Below are 16,067 nucleotides of genomic sequence, written 5' to 3' on the forward strand. Positions count from 1 at the left end.
ACCACGAAATATCAATAAATGTAGGGGATCTCATAACATGTCAATATCAAGTCATAATTTGATAAAAAGACAGTGAGAAACGTCAAATTTTTATCTGTCTTTTCAAAAATTATGAAAGAAAACTAGTTTCAAATCAGAAGAGACCTAACGACTTGGAAACCTAAGCATATCAAAAGATTTAGAAATGAGAAATATTTTAGTTGAATACTTTTTTGGTAATCACGTTTATTATAAAAAGAATTAAATAAATCAAACTTCATGTATCAGCGATATCAGTTGCACTTAGCAGAAAATAAATTCAAGATAACCACGAGGAAATAAAATTTGACGAACATTTCCTGATTAAACTATTACATAATCGATATTCATAAGTCTACTAACACGTGTTATTAGATTCATAATAATTTACATGATTTATGATTCTATACAGGCGGTTTAAAAGAAAATTTCTAAATTTTTTTGTCCGAATTATATTATGATTTTTTTTTCGTTGAATATTTTCATTTTCAAAACTGTCATTTTAAAAATTTTAAGTTTTAATTATTATTCAATTATGTGAAAAAAAAACCGCTTGTACTTTTTCTTGATAATGGTTTCTCAAACTCCTTTAGAAATGCCGATTCAATTTCATCTGGTAATATCTTTACCTAATACCCTTCATTTAGGGTAAGCTACGTTCATATTTGAAAATTCCTTTAGTTTCTACTAGGTCTCCAGTCGCCTTTCCTCCAAAACATCCCCAAACCATTACTGTGTTTTACAGTTGGGATTAAATACGGATCTAGCATCTTTTGAACTGCGTACAAAACTTTGTCCAGTCCAGTTTTGATGTTCCTCAGCACCCTGCATCCTATTTTGATGTCTTAAAAGTGGTTTTTCACTGCCACATTTCCAAAAAAACTATTTTCTCTCAATTTCCTTTCCACTGTAGAAATATTAAAAAGCAGATCTCTAGATTCAATTATTTGAACTGCTATCACTGGATCCGTGAGATGTTGATCGCGTTTATCTACAGTGGTTGTAGTTTTTCGAAGCCACCCTGAACGTTTTCTATCGCCAAAGCTCCTGGTGGATGCATATTTTTTTCACGTTTTAGTCCACGTTACGACGAGCTAATTTTAATTCGGGTACGGTTACTTTTGACTAGTATACTTATATGAAACTCTTACGTTTTTTCGTCTAACTGGGACTAAACTACAATCATAAACACCGAAGAAATCATTCACAGTTAAAGAATAATAAACAAATCAGCTGCAGTAGCTGCGGATAAGGTCAGTGATAATATTCCAAAAACAACTAGACATCCTAGACAAAAACATTAGATAGACAATAGATGGTTAACAATTGAATAGATATACTCAGTTCCGCAAATACGAAAAATATAAAATAAAAATTTTGGAAGAAAATTGGTTAATATCGAAAGTTAATCCAATTGACTATAACATCTGTTTTAAAATTTTTCTACTCCCGTCTCTGAAAATCTGCTGTATTTAGGAAAAAAATGGAATCGCTAATGAAATTTCATATTCAAATTATTATTTTCTAGTCAAAAATGTTGGTTGAATTAAAAAATCTATTTCCAATGCTCTGAATCAAGAAAATAGAAAATGTATTAAATTATAATAAAGTTTGTTACAAATTCTGAAATTTTCAAATATATTGTCGAATTTCCATATTTTTTTCATTCCATGTACCTATAAAATTTCTATGTTTTATAACAATCAAAATTTGTGAAAATATTGGAATAGACAGTTTATAATTACGAGCAGACTCAATTTTTTTTTTGGCAAAATCTAATATCAAATTTATCCGTATTAATCTATGTTCACTTTAGATAAATCGACGCATATCAAAACTGCTTTCTACATACATAAATTAACATTATAATAGATGACCTTGCACTTGGTTCTCTAATCATATAGTAGACTGCACGTGCTGAATTTGTTACTATGTTGAATATCAGCTGTTAGCTTTAGTCATTCCAGTCGATTATAATTTTTAATTGGCATGATAACTAGAAAAAAAAGGTACAATTATCATTTGAGCTTTTTTTCTGATTATAATGATGTCAATCATCTCAATTTAACTGACAACAAAGTAGGCTAGGTATTCACAATAAATACGAATAATTAATATTTTAGTGCAAGGAAACATCTAATTCCAGTTATTGATTGATTCCAAAAACGTTTTCAGTTGCTAAATTGTCTTCGTATTAGATTAAAAATTAGTTTTTGAAACAGGTAAAAAATTCGATGTTGTCACGACCTATTTCGATCTTTATTATATCTAACAGAGACATAATTGATCTGGAAGAATACTAATCAAGATCTCAATAATATGATAGTAGTTTTAATAAAATCCCATAAGACATATTTCCATTAAATTGGTTTGCAGAATAAAAATCGAATGTTTGTGTTAGACTGTCAAAAAGCTAAAACGAAAGTATTCCCTTACAAGAACTTTTGTCCACATTGGTTGAACACCATAGACAAACATTGAACGAACGTCCGAAGTAAATTTTTTTTCAAAATGTGATACTTGTAGATTCGCAACTATCTATCAACAATTTTTTTCATTCTATAGCTTGATACAAATTTTAAATGATTCAATACAAGGACGATCTATATTTTTACTTCACCCACGAAAAGATTTCTATATTCTCCAATGTTATCTCCTTTTAGCTCCATAGAGTTTTCCCAGCGATGTTCAATAAGTTCGATACACGTTTTTATGATAAGAATCGTCAAGCTCCTCATTAACTGTCGACATCACCTCTTCATTGCTAAAAAATATTTGACCATCGAGTCATTTTTTATAATCTGGGAACAAAAAATAATCCCAGGGGACTCAATCTGGCGAAGAAAGTGCATGAGGCAGCAATTCAAACTTTAATGCATTAAATTTGTCCATTGCAATAATGGATATGTGAGTTGGTGCATTATCTTAATGAAACAACACTTTCTTTTTAGTCAAATGCTTGACTTCTTCGCTCAAACGTTGCAATAAGCTCAAATAATATTCGCCGTTGATTGTTTTTTCTATTTCAAGATAGTCAATGAAATTTATCACACGCGCTTCCCAAAAAACCGACGCCATGACCTTGCCTGAAGATGGGCTTTGCCTTCTTTGAAGCCGGTTCTTCCTTTTCAGTCCATTGTTTTTATTGTTTCAGGTGTAAACTGACGGACCCAAGACGCTGTTTTTGTTCTATTGTGATCACCCATCTTGCACACAGCTTTCTGATGTCCTCATTTTTAGTTAATATGTGATGTACCTCACATGTGATGCTGGTAGGAATGTCTACCATGTCTGCTAGCTCCCGCACTTTTATTTGACATTTATCCAATTCTTCTTTGTGGATTTTATTCAGCATCTCTGGAGTCGTCACCTCATTTGATCGACCACTGCGAAGCTGGTCTTCGGACCATTCTTCTACTCAATATTTTACTGTTAACTGTGAAGGAACAGTCTCACCTGGAGTAGAATCTAGTTCAGATTTATATTGGTTGGGCTAATGCCGTCCAAATAAAAGTTTTGTATCACGATGATCACTATTGATGGCTGCCAAACAAATACTAAACAACATAGCGTCTTCAAATTTTCAATCTCTAGGTCAGGCCAGGTACTTTCGAGACCATCCTCGTACTTAGTAGCAATGTTTAGAAGACTTGGTTCAATGATATGGGATTCAGTATTTCCCAGGATAACACTATTTTGGTATGTTTCATTAGTCAGTTAAGACTCCTAGAACTACTTATCTGACTGATTTCATGGATCCATTTTTCGACAAATTCTAATATCTAGAAATTTTCGTGAATAAAAAATTACTATGGACGAACCAACGAGCTAACCTTGCGTATACAGTGTACAAGATGTATATTCGTTCCATATTGGGTGTATATTATATGGGGTAACATCTAAAACAACAATATAAAGATCAAAAATTTGTATGAGCCTAATGATGATATCTCCTAACCAATCAGATTTGCAGAAACTCAAGAACCACCATTAAATAATCGTAGACAATTTTACAAAGCGTTTTATATCAAAAAGTTGCCTTTATAAATATTTGTAATCTTATAGTATCTTACTGGAGAATAAAATCATACCCTACCTTGGAAGAGGTTTTTGTTAGAACCAAAAGGCTCCATCTCAAATTGTCCATAATATACTTAATGGACATGGACTAGAACCAGCATTTTTTGTCTTTGCTGAGGCGTTGCTCTGTTGTAGTAATGACAAACTCAAAATCGAGGAATCTTCAATAAATATTTATAATCAGCAACTTATGGTTAATTGTATTGATTATAAATTAATTGATTGAGGAAACGCACGTAAAGGAATTACCTGTCTATTTAGAAAGGGTACCAAAGTGCCCCGTTCAATTTCCTTCTATTGGTATCTCACGAATTGCTGCAAACAGTACCATAACGATTACCGATTGTCAAGGAATATAAAGTAAAAGTTAAATCAATTTTTGATTAAATTTGCTGTTATGTCTTCATAATAATCGGCAACATAGTCTTCAATAATAACACATTATGTACAAAACCGATTTTGATTTCAGCATGCGTTATTATAAAACATGGACCTCTTAATCAATAATTTTCACTTTTATCCAGCGGTAATTTACTACATCAAACTCTTGAACCATAACCGTGTTTTATGAAAAAATAATGGGTCTATTGGAACGTCTGAAAATTTTATTTAACGCAACTAATTTTGCCACTATTGTACTATCTTTGATTATTCGATAAAAGCCAAGTTTTTAATTAAGTTTTTTTTTAGTTAATACCACAACTTATGACAGACCAATTTCCACGCTACGCTGTCATAAATGCAACATTGATTATCTGCTTATTTTTACTGCAACTCTTACTATGATTGCTTATTTTTTTTCAGAAAAACAAATATTTTTAAAATTACTAGTTGGGTAGTCTTCGAATTCATTTTGTCATGGTCAAAAAATAAAAATTCACTTTAATCCTTATGCCTCGTCTTTCCGTCTTGCTATACCAAACTTTTTTATATTCGCCTTCATCTCTTCTGTCATGTTCTTCCTTGGTCTTTCTTGGTTTTCCTTGTTCTTACTTGCTCTTCCTTGGTCTTCCTTCGTCTTCCTTGGTCTTCTTTCGTCTTCCTTGGTCTTCCTTGGTCTTCTTTCGTCTTCCTTGGTCTTCCTTGGTCTTCCTCGGTCTTCCTTGGTCTTCCTTGGTCTTCCTTGGTCTTCCTTGGTCTTCCTTGGTCTTCCTTGGTCTTCCTTGGTCTTCCTTGGTCTTCCTTGGTCTTCCTTGGTCTTCCTTGGTCTTCCTTGGTCTTCCTTGGTCTTCCTTGGTCTTCCTTGGTATTCCTTGGACTTCCTTGGTCTTCCTTTTTTTTCTTTTACGGTATTCAAAATTATTATTTCTATAATTCCAAGCAGTAGAGGAACATTGGATGAATGATTGTTTCCAGAAAAACAAATATTTCTAAAATTACTAGTTGGGTTTTATAGTTTTTGTAGTTGAATTCATTTTGTCATGGTCAAAAAATAAATATCAACTTTGATCCTACTGGCTGTCTTATGCCTCGTCTTTCCGTCCTGCTATACCAAACTTTTTTATATAGGCCTCCACCTAACCTAACTTAACCTAACCTTACTTAATTTAACCAAACCTAACCTAACCTAACTTTTTTTTTGCCCTGAGGTGGGGTAGAAGATAATGCATTCCTCACAGCGGGCGCGTGTAATACTGTGAGTTTGTATGGGACACTCACCTCACTAAACAACCCTCCTCTTCCTATCCTTAGGAGTTGTGTACGCCGGAAGGACAACAAGTTGTCATATCATCAGCGTATCTCCTCTATTTCCATATTCCTATTTAACCTTGACAGTTCATGTCCTTTTTCTCCTTTTTGGTCATAACGTCAGTCATGAATTTCGTTATCGTATTCCAGGTTTCTTATGATCTCACCTACCGGTGGCAATTCTCCTATTAGTTCTTCAAGTTCCTTTCTCTCCTCACTCCATCGTACACATTCGTACTGGACTTTGCCCGGGTCGTCCCTTTGACCACATGTTAACCATGTGTCATCCGTGGTTTTCTGGATTCTTCAACCTAACCTAACCTAATCGAACCTAACCTAACCTCTTCTTTTGTGTAGGTGGGAAAGACCTCTGGGAAGGTGATCTAGGTGTGCTGGATCCGGACACCTACCAGCTAAAAATCCACCCTCTTCTCCACCAACGCATGTGAAACTGTTTTTAGCGAACATCACTTAACCTAACCTAATCTAATCGAACCTAATCTAACCTAACCATACTCAAATTGAAAGCGAAATTCAAAATACGAAATTTTCTAATTATTTTGAAGCTAATAAAATGCTCTCGTTCTTAGAAAAAATAATTTTGAAAAATCATAGATGGTTTTTCATTTTGTCTGATGATAATAATTTATCAAGAGATTATTTGTTCCCCGTTTCTTTCGTGTGTGCGCTATATGACCGAAATGTTTTCTAAATGTGCCCGTGCACTTGATGCACGTGCGCTTCTCGCACCCCACCTTAAAGGGTAGTATTATTTAGAAGACCGGATATTCTACAGTAGATTTATATGTACTAAATCTTCAAAATTTTTTAGTAGCTGTGAACAAATAAAGATCCAATTCTGTCTCAACTTTAATCAAACTCAAAATGTTTGCACAGAATCCTATATGGGAGAAGAAGATAAAAACCCAGCCTACTAGTTCAGCAAAGTAGTTTTACTGCAATTGGTACTGAGATTATCATAACGTTACAAGCACAAGTATATTTAAATTAGAGATTTCAACATTTCAAAAAACCCCTTTGATATTGTTTTATATGATTACAAACAAGCAAATAAAATTTTTGATTCCAATTGATTCAATGCTAGATACTTCAATTTAGCTCCCATCAAATTAAGATTCAGATCCTGATACAATTTACTCATCACCTATTTTATTCACCACGTCTAGCTAAAAACACTTATAGGTTTTTTTTTTATAATTTTCCAGTGATACTCTGATGACCTATTGAAGATATTCAATAGGTATCATCTTGAGCCATGTTACTCAAGGAGATCTATCTATGCAACGTTTTCTTTTTCTGACAGCTCTGTAACTTAGACAAGCTTCACATATTTTGATTACCTTGATATATCCAGATAAATCCTAACTAGTGTTTATTTTGCATCGAACTGTTTCTAATTTTCGATTCATTGTATTCTTGTTCTTCATCAGATATACCAAGTACAAAGAAAAAGTATTTGAATGGAGTATTCTACATGAAGCTATTGCTGGACGAAATTATCTCTCCGTAATGATGACATGTTATTTTTTTCAACAGGTCAGACTGCAGAAACTCTCCTCAACCTGTGTCAACGGGTGAAGGATTCTTTTCAAGTGTCCTGGAAGATGATTTCATTGGTGGGTGTTATTTTGAAGTATTCCAAACAAAAAGAAGAAGACGCTTTTATTAGGATAGAAGAAGGTAGTTGTTTCGTGATTTATTTTTATACATTTAGATTTAGACTGAAAGAAATTAGATTTGGAATATTGTCTGAAAGATTGGCTTAACTGTAAACAAATGGGTTCTTAAGTGTTTCCAAAAATTTGGCAACGCATCATTTGTGATATTGCTAATTAGATTATTAATTTATACCGGGTTGGCCATCGGCCATATTACAAGCAGAAAAAAATTAATTTACGTCTCCTCAAAAAAATATGGATTATATTTTCAGATTTTTTAAAAAATTGAACTTATTAATTAGCACTTAAAATACGATAATGGAATTCTTCAATAAATTTGGCGCGTTTTTCAATTGAAAAGTTGTAGTCTATCTCTTCAAATAACCAGTAGGGGTGAGTAGGAATCGTGTTATTTAACAATGTCTGTAAGTCCGGTTTTGTTTAGCCGATTTTTATAAACTTGATGTTGCTTGAAAGAGCAAAACAAAAGATATAAATTCGAAGCAATTCAATTTGCAACGTGAATACTAGAGAGATACTAGAGATTCATATACGAGGACCGTTTATTTTTCAAATTCCGATAAGCTATGAATAGAAGACAAGTTGATATAAAACAATAATTTTATTGATGAATTTGCGGTTTTCTTCAATCAAATCGTTGAGCTAGGTTATCTGAAACGATAGATTTGCGTCCTTGTCCCCCGTCATCATGCACATCTTTAAAATTTCGACACTATTCACGCACAATATCATCACTCATTAAGTTTTCCCCATACACACGACACGACACACGAATAATGGCGGACATGTTTACGTGGCTGTAGCACAACGCCGACTGACGCCTGAATGTCAACAATGGCGGAATTGTAGTACGAGAGAATCGCACTCGCAGACAGCGCACGGAGCAATCGGAGGCTAAAAAAAACGACCCTCGTATTTTACGATTCCTTTTCTCTCTGCCCCGAGGTATCTTCAGAAATGTATTGCAAATGGCGGGAATTTTTGTTCAAATTTCTAATAGGGGGAAGATTTGAACGAGAGCTAGGACAAAATTAGAAAGAACATAGAAGAAGCTGCTGAAAAGGCGATAGGCGCAAACATTGTCGTAATCAACAACAAAAACGCTAACACAATCCATGGTTTCCTCAAGAAGCGAAGACAAATGTAAGCAAGCTTTTTCAGCGTATAGAATGTTACTAATACCATAAGCTTGCAACAGATACAAATTGATTAGGAAGGAAACGTCTACAGCGTCCAAAAACAATTATTAACACAACAATGGAAAGAAATAACTTAACTTTACGAACCAAGAAGTTTAAATTTCTAGAACCGTTGATGAGATTCGCGTTTCGATAACTAATTTATCGTCTTCAGGTACTGAAGGTAAGCTGAAACCTTATACTGCATTTTCCCACAAATAAACCTTCTTTCGCGAAAATTGATTCCAGCTCGAAAACCTCTTACATTTAAGAGTAGCTTAAATAGGGACAAAGGGCCAATTTCTTACAGCTCACTCTATAGTTTAGTAATCAATGAATAAATAGGAAGATTTCCGTCAAGGAGGATTACCCGCTGGAATTAATTTTCGCGGGAGGAGGATTATTGGTGGGCAAATCCAGTATAAAAGTCAAGTGAGTCAAGTCATTATTAGGTTTTAGTTTTCGTTCAGTCTTGACGAAGACGATAACTTAGTTATTGAAACGCGCGTCAGACTGTAATTGTCAGTGTTGGTGTAGTGGTAGTATAAACAGTCTTCAGTCTCGTCGAAACGCGCGTCAGGCAGTGTAATGGTGAGATTTTGGTCAGGAGTCAGATTTTTTGTCACAGACTTTGCAGAGACTTCGGCAATCATCCGGATGCTCATTCGACGATTGGCACGCCAAATTTGGTTGATTTTAGTCACTGTTTCCGGAGTTGACACAGTCACAGGGCGACCTGGGCGCTGGTCATCTTCAGTGCTTCCTAGGCTCTCACTACACCACTCAAAAACACGCGCATGAGATTGAATTGTCCTCTTGCAACAATTTATAGCACTCAGTTGGAGTTTTTTTTTTTAATTTAACCACCCGTCTAGGGCGCCCTCTAGGCGCGCAGTCTCGTTATTTAATAGTCAGACCTTGTATTTCAAAAAAAAATTTTTCCGCCACAGAAAAAACCTAGTTTTTTTGAAAATATCTTTGTGAGGAATGGTAGGTAGGTAGTTTAATTTGTTTCGAGTTGATTTTATGGCAAAATTGAATCGTATCCACTTCACAATCTGTACACAAATACAAAAACCACAAATTGCCACATAAATGGTTCTAATAAGTACGAGTGTAGTTTCAAGAAACGAGTTGATAGACCGGAAGATTTACACCATATACTTGTGATTACCTTTAAGGTCATAAAGTGATTTGAAAAAGCTTTTTGACGCAAAAAGTCTACATAAAATAAATCATCTAATACTTTACTATTAATGTTTGTAAGATTTATTTTATGAGCGATGGTATTGCGTATTTTTCGTTTAAAAATTTCGGATTTTATGCGTTAGTGAAATATTATAATCATAAAACTCATATACCTACGGTGAAAATTTTTTTAAAGAGATACATATAAGGACTTCTTTTGTCCCGCGTAACAAAACAGAATCGTAAAGTGGGTGGAAAGCAACTTAAATGAAGTTTTTGTTTCCCAACATACAACTTTTATTTCTGAAATATTATTAGGTAGCTTTATAGATAATAAAACGAAATTTTGAAACGATTCGTTACGGATTTTTTTCCGAATCTAGTACCGAATTCTAAGAAATGTTTATACTTAACAGCACATCAATACGATTTTTTTTAATAAATTGCTTTTCTTAGGAAATATGTACTTAAAATAATATTTTTCAGAAACTACGAAACGTTTGGTTACAAAAATTTATAGAGAAAATAAAGGAAAAACAAACAACTTGACATTGACCTAAATAATCTGTATACTGGCAAACTTCCCAATCCCACAAGTTAGTTGCAACATTGCTTGGAATATAACTTCTTTTTCTAGATTTTCATCGATCCAACACTTCCTATGTTAATCTCCTCCAAAACTTCGGGCAGCTGAATGCGATAGATTTTTTAGTTCAACGTATACTTAACAGATTAGTTAAAATTATAATTGCAAACAATAAATTTGTATTTTGTGTGTGTGCTGATTAACATTTTTATTTCTCAATTTCCCAGTTAAAAAAATTATCATATGATGGAACCTGTATATAATAAAATTTTCAGTTCAATGCTCTTTTCATGATACGAGGTCTGGCTATTAAATAACAAGATTGCGCGCCTAGAGGGCGCCCTAGACGGGTGGGTCTCTAGATATCTTGTCTATACACGTCTCAAAACACGTTTCCGTCACTATTATAGTATTTGTGCAGGAGAGGTTTGAAACGAACGTGCTAAATATAAACTGAGTGCTATAAATTGTTGCAAGAGGCCTATGGGGACAATTCTCTATCTCGTGCGCGTGTTTTTGAGTGGTGTAAGCGCTTAATTGAGGGCCGAGAGAGCACTGAAGATGACCAGCGCCCAGGTCGCCCTATGACTCTTTCAACTCCGGAAACAGTGACCAAAATCAACCAAATTGTGCGTGCAGATCGTCGAATGATCATCCGGGTTATTGCCGAGGCTGTAAACACCGATAAAGAAACGGTTAGAAAAAGTTTACTCGAGGAATTACACATGACAAAAGTCTGTGCCAAAAATCTGATTCCTGACCAAAAGCTCTTGCGTCAACGGGTTTGCTCAGATTTTTTTGAAAGGTTAGAGAAAGATCTGCTTTGAAAGGGACCTGATTTGAGTCGATGGAAGCGGTAAAGCAAAAAACGGCACAGCTTCTAAAGGCTCTCACCAAAGAAGACTTCCAGCACTGCTTCCATCAATGGAAAAACGTATGAGAAAAACTCTTTTTCGTAGCCAGTCTTGTTATTTAATATCCAGACCTCGTACAAACTGCTTTATAACAAAAAAGTAGTTCAGAAGCCAAGAAGTTTGTTGAAAAAAGTTGGTTGAATATCTTAGCAGTTATTCTTCTTTTCATGATTCAAGTCTGACAGGTCTACTTTCAAATTGCTAGGCATTTTAATAATCAAGTACCTTAAATGATTTTCAACGTTTTTTTTAGCATCATAATTATAGCATCACACATGAAAAACATGTCGAAGCTTTCTTGTGTTATTTTTTGTGTTTTTTTCCTTCCATCTGAAAACAATTTTCAAAAATATTACAAAAATCACACGGTTTTTAACATATTTTCATTTCTAGATGCTTTTTCAGTTTATTTGGTTTAATGCTATCTGCTTTAAACTTTTTTATAAGACAAAGTAAGCTTTTTCAGGTTTAGCTTAACAAGTACTAATTTAATCCCAGCAACAGTGTTTATATCAAATTTATACACACCACCAATGATCCACCTCAATGTTTTTGAAAAGACTTCGTTCTCACCAAGGGCATCAACTTCCACGGGCTTTCGCACTATTGCGAAGCCTCGAACTCAAACTCCATTCCCGCAGTTCCCAAATATTGCATCCGCTGCTCTTCACCCCGACCACTCCGCAGATATTTGCAATCCCAAACCTATCTGTCCCTCTTGCGGTGCATCTGATCACAAACTGACTCAGTCACCCTGGAAAAACCCCAAACTTCCTACGACCTTTCAACTAACACCAAAATTCTTGAAATTCTGGCAACTAACATCATGAATCCCATCCCCACTTCACGCGTGCTAGTAGCCTCATTCAGCTCATACAATTGTACCGTCACTAGCCGCGTGGGTAACCACATCAACTCCAGGAATGCCCTTTTTTGGTGATACTAAAACCAACCTTGCCGACAGACTTCTCGCCGGCTCTCCCAATTCAATCAGATATACTCTAACCCCCAACACCTACCCTACACGTCGAGCGTCGGTATTGCAGGTGTTCTGCGGCTTCCCTGTAACCTGATGAACTAGCTTTTCAATAAAATGGCTTTCAGATTTTTCAAAAAATCAAAAAAAAACCAAAACGAGAAGGACTGTTTTTACTTGCAGGCTCTCTTTTCGATTTCTTCTAGCCAAAAATTCTAAATCTTCGCTTTTCCTCCTTCAGATAAGTTTGCAAACATAACCCCATGCAACCACCACAACCTCGACCCTACAGAGGAGCAATTCCTATATCAGGGCCCACTCCAATAAACCCTCCTCATATTGAAATTTTCATTATCCTACCAAACTTTATCCAACGAACGGTCTAAATGACCTTAAAACCCAAAATGTGATTTGTACCAGTTAATTAAACATTACTAAAAATACCCTTATCATCCTGGACTACTACTAGATAGCTCTTTTCCTTAAAAACTAAGAGTAAACTTTCCTATTCCCTTTTGGATTAACAGCAAAAACAATATTTACAATAATTCCCCTGTCATCTTCTTCTTCAGGTGCCATCTCCATTTAATGAAGGTTGGCGACAATTTCTGCATACTTATTTCGGTCCTGAGTGGTGCGAATTAAAGATGATATGTTCATACCAGTCCAGTGGCATTTGTTTTCTAACCATGAATGTTGTCTGCGACCAAGTCCAGGTTTTCCTTCGATTTTTCCTTTTATATACTGTAAATATGTCCCAGATAAGGGGTTTTTCTTCTCTTTATTGATGTTAGTAACTCTCTTTTCTTTCCCTTACTTCATCGTTGGGTATATGTTGAGTCCATGATGGTCTGTTCCACTTTCAATGTCCATGTCTCTGCTTCATACATGAGAACTGAGTGCACGTACGCCTCTACACCATCAGGGGAATTTTGGACCCACTAATGGTGTGACAGACTTTTTGCCGCTTTCCTCATTCATCATTCAAGTAGCTTTGCTTTGTCTTGTATTTTATTTCAATTTCAATTTCAAATTCCACAGACTGGGCGAGCTTCACACTAAAAGAATGTCAACCCAATCACATCTGCAGATGAAAATTTTCCCTTTATCTAAAATAAACCATATCCTACATCCAGTCAAAGCGTTACAGACAAATTAACATCCAGCGCACCATTACTGCCACGAGTCTTTTCCATAAAATAAGGTTCCCAACATTTATTCATATATTTTTCGACGTTTAGATCAATACATTTGGCATAGGGTGTACCATCTTCTATACGCGTAAGCTGTATCTTCCACGGCAACGCGAATATAGCTTAAAACCTCTGAGATGGGAATCACTAGGAGCCGTTTCCATACGTTGCCGTTTGTTGTCATTAGCTGGTCTTGCTGACATCGAGGATTATCTTGCTGAGCACCCGAATCGACACTTTTCGATCTTACAGTATCGCTTCTCCCGCTTTCGCCATCACTTCGTCCGAACGTTGTTTGTCATGGATGTCTGTACGTTCGTCTTTGAATTCTCTTGTTAGTACTGGAGGAATCTTTTTTGAACACAAAAAACGAATCATGAAGCGTATTTCGTATCTGGGGTAATAATTAATGTTGTAGGTTTCCGTTGTGGCGGAAACTGGGAGAAAGGAAGTCAATTGCACCAAATCTCGCTTAGCAGCGTTTCTAACGTTCGCAGATTATTGGGATCCCATTGATTATGGAAAACCCTCGTATGAAAATCATCAATTATTTTCTTAAATTTCATAAAAGTCAAAATTTAGGGGAAAAGCTTCATTAAAATTCTTCAGGGAATCTAATTTCGTTCCAATATATGGTTGAGTTATGTCAGGGTAGAGTATAGGTCTTAAAAAGAAATATCTACTATTTATTTTGACTAGAATACAATACAGAGAGCGATTTCATTATTATTTCAGGGTTTACGGAAGACTGGAAGTAATCTTTCAACCGTCTTAGAAATTGTGGTTATTTTTACGACTCCTAATTTAAAAAGCAAGCAACCACCGTGCTGAGTCAAAGCGCATAAAATTTATGGCTTCACTGTAAGATTGCAACTGGATCTAATAAAGGTCACGTGATACCTACGGAATAAAGCTCTTATCTGTAATGATTTCATCGCGTATCGATTTCTCATAAATGCATTTAAGTCTATTGTATGTTTGGAATAATATCGGGGCAATAAAACTATAGTTTCATGAATACCGACGTCTCAACATACGCATTGTAGTCAATACTCGCCAGGGTTAGGGATTTTTACGACCGTCAATGTCACTGACTGACTGCCGAAGTGCTTAGAAAACTTTTCTATCGATTGCAACTAAAAAAATTGGCGCAATCCACAGGATTTCTAATTTATTTAAAACGTTTTTTTAATTGGTTGCATTTTGAATCCGCTTTGAAACATATATGTATGTACAGGGTGATACAAACACGCCTAGAATAGCCCATAGTGCTAATAAAACATTTTATGAGTTTTCATATTTCTGGAAACTCCCGATGAATTATATGCCGTTAAGGCAAACTGTAAAGGTAAATAACTGAATACTGTGTAGATAAACCCATAAACGAAAGAAATTTGAATAATATGGAATATTATCATTTGATATGTGTTGACGACATTTCACATTTGAATTGTTAAATTTTTATTCTTTCAGAATTGATGATGAGATATTTCCACTCGGTCTGAAGGTTTTATCCTCTTCAATCTTCTCTTTAGGTCTTGTTTATCAAGTCTCTGCCTTATCTAAGTGCTTTCGGTTTTTATCTTCACTGTTAAGACTCCTTTACAAATTTGGATTTCGAATATAGTATGTTTCTTGACCTGCAGGGGGCTATAGTCCGTATGTCCAGATCGGTTTTGAAATTTACTTGTATATCAACAATTTGTTATATGTTGACATTTAGGATTTTCTGTCTATAACAATAATAATAGCTTACCACCCCTGATGAGGTTGCGCCGCAAATATGATTTATTGATCCTCTTGTTGGGGTCGATCAATCCCCACAGTTCATGTCTACACCTCCCGCCACACTTTCCTATTTCCTGGTCATATTGATAGCTATAGATCAGGTATGGGCAACCTTTGACATGCTGAGGGCCAAACTTTAGCGTGCAACACGTTCGCAGGCCGCGTTTAAAAGTACTTAGTGCATTTTAAAGTAGTGATAATATTTTTTTGCGATAGATATTAGACATGAAATAATAGACAATGTTATTATTGTAGTATTATGTATTTATTATTGACATGTATGTGTATATTGACAATGTGATTATTGTATTTATTAAAATAACAAAATGAAATTTTAAAAAATGGTACAACATTATAATTAAATAGTTACATTTGCAATTGTTACCAACTACACTGAAATCAATGAGACACTTAAGCTTGAATTTGGGAAACTAATCCATCGATATTTGGATGAATTCCACTGATACAAAGACGTAAAGAATTTTCCAAATTATCGTCAGTCAGTCTTGTACGATGTGTTGATTTATTAACTTTCATCAATGAAAAGAACTGTTCGCATTTATATATTTTCTAAGCTGCGGAAAATTGTCTTCTTCTAGGTATTTTTTGTAGAAATCGCACAACTCTACGTCTTCAAATTTGGATTTTAGGAGTAAGTTTTCTTGAATCTCGATTAACTCCATTTGTAAGTGTATTGGAGCATTTTGTACATTACATTTTGTAGGAGTAGCAAATAAATTGAAACATTATTCCATGT

At 34.9% G+C, this 16,067-nt stretch overlaps 1 protein-coding gene across 1 annotated transcript in view; it reads left to right on the forward strand.

The window, feature by feature from the left end:
• The window catches only part of LOC130898241 (protein doublesex), a 158,930-nt gene that overhangs the window by 96,421 nt on the left and 46,442 nt on the right, over positions 1–16,067 (forward strand). The window contains exon 3 of the mRNA XM_057807416.1: positions 7,345–7,488. Within this exon, the coding sequence (XP_057663399.1) occupies positions 7,345–7,488 (144 nt within the window). The remainder of the gene's footprint in view (positions 1–7,344; positions 7,489–16,067) is intronic.

This window comes from Diorhabda carinulata, chromosome 1, assembly GCF_026250575.1.
Source record: "Diorhabda carinulata isolate Delta chromosome 1, icDioCari1.1, whole genome shotgun sequence".
Lineage (NCBI taxonomy): Eukaryota > Metazoa > Arthropoda > Insecta > Coleoptera > Chrysomelidae > Diorhabda > Diorhabda carinulata.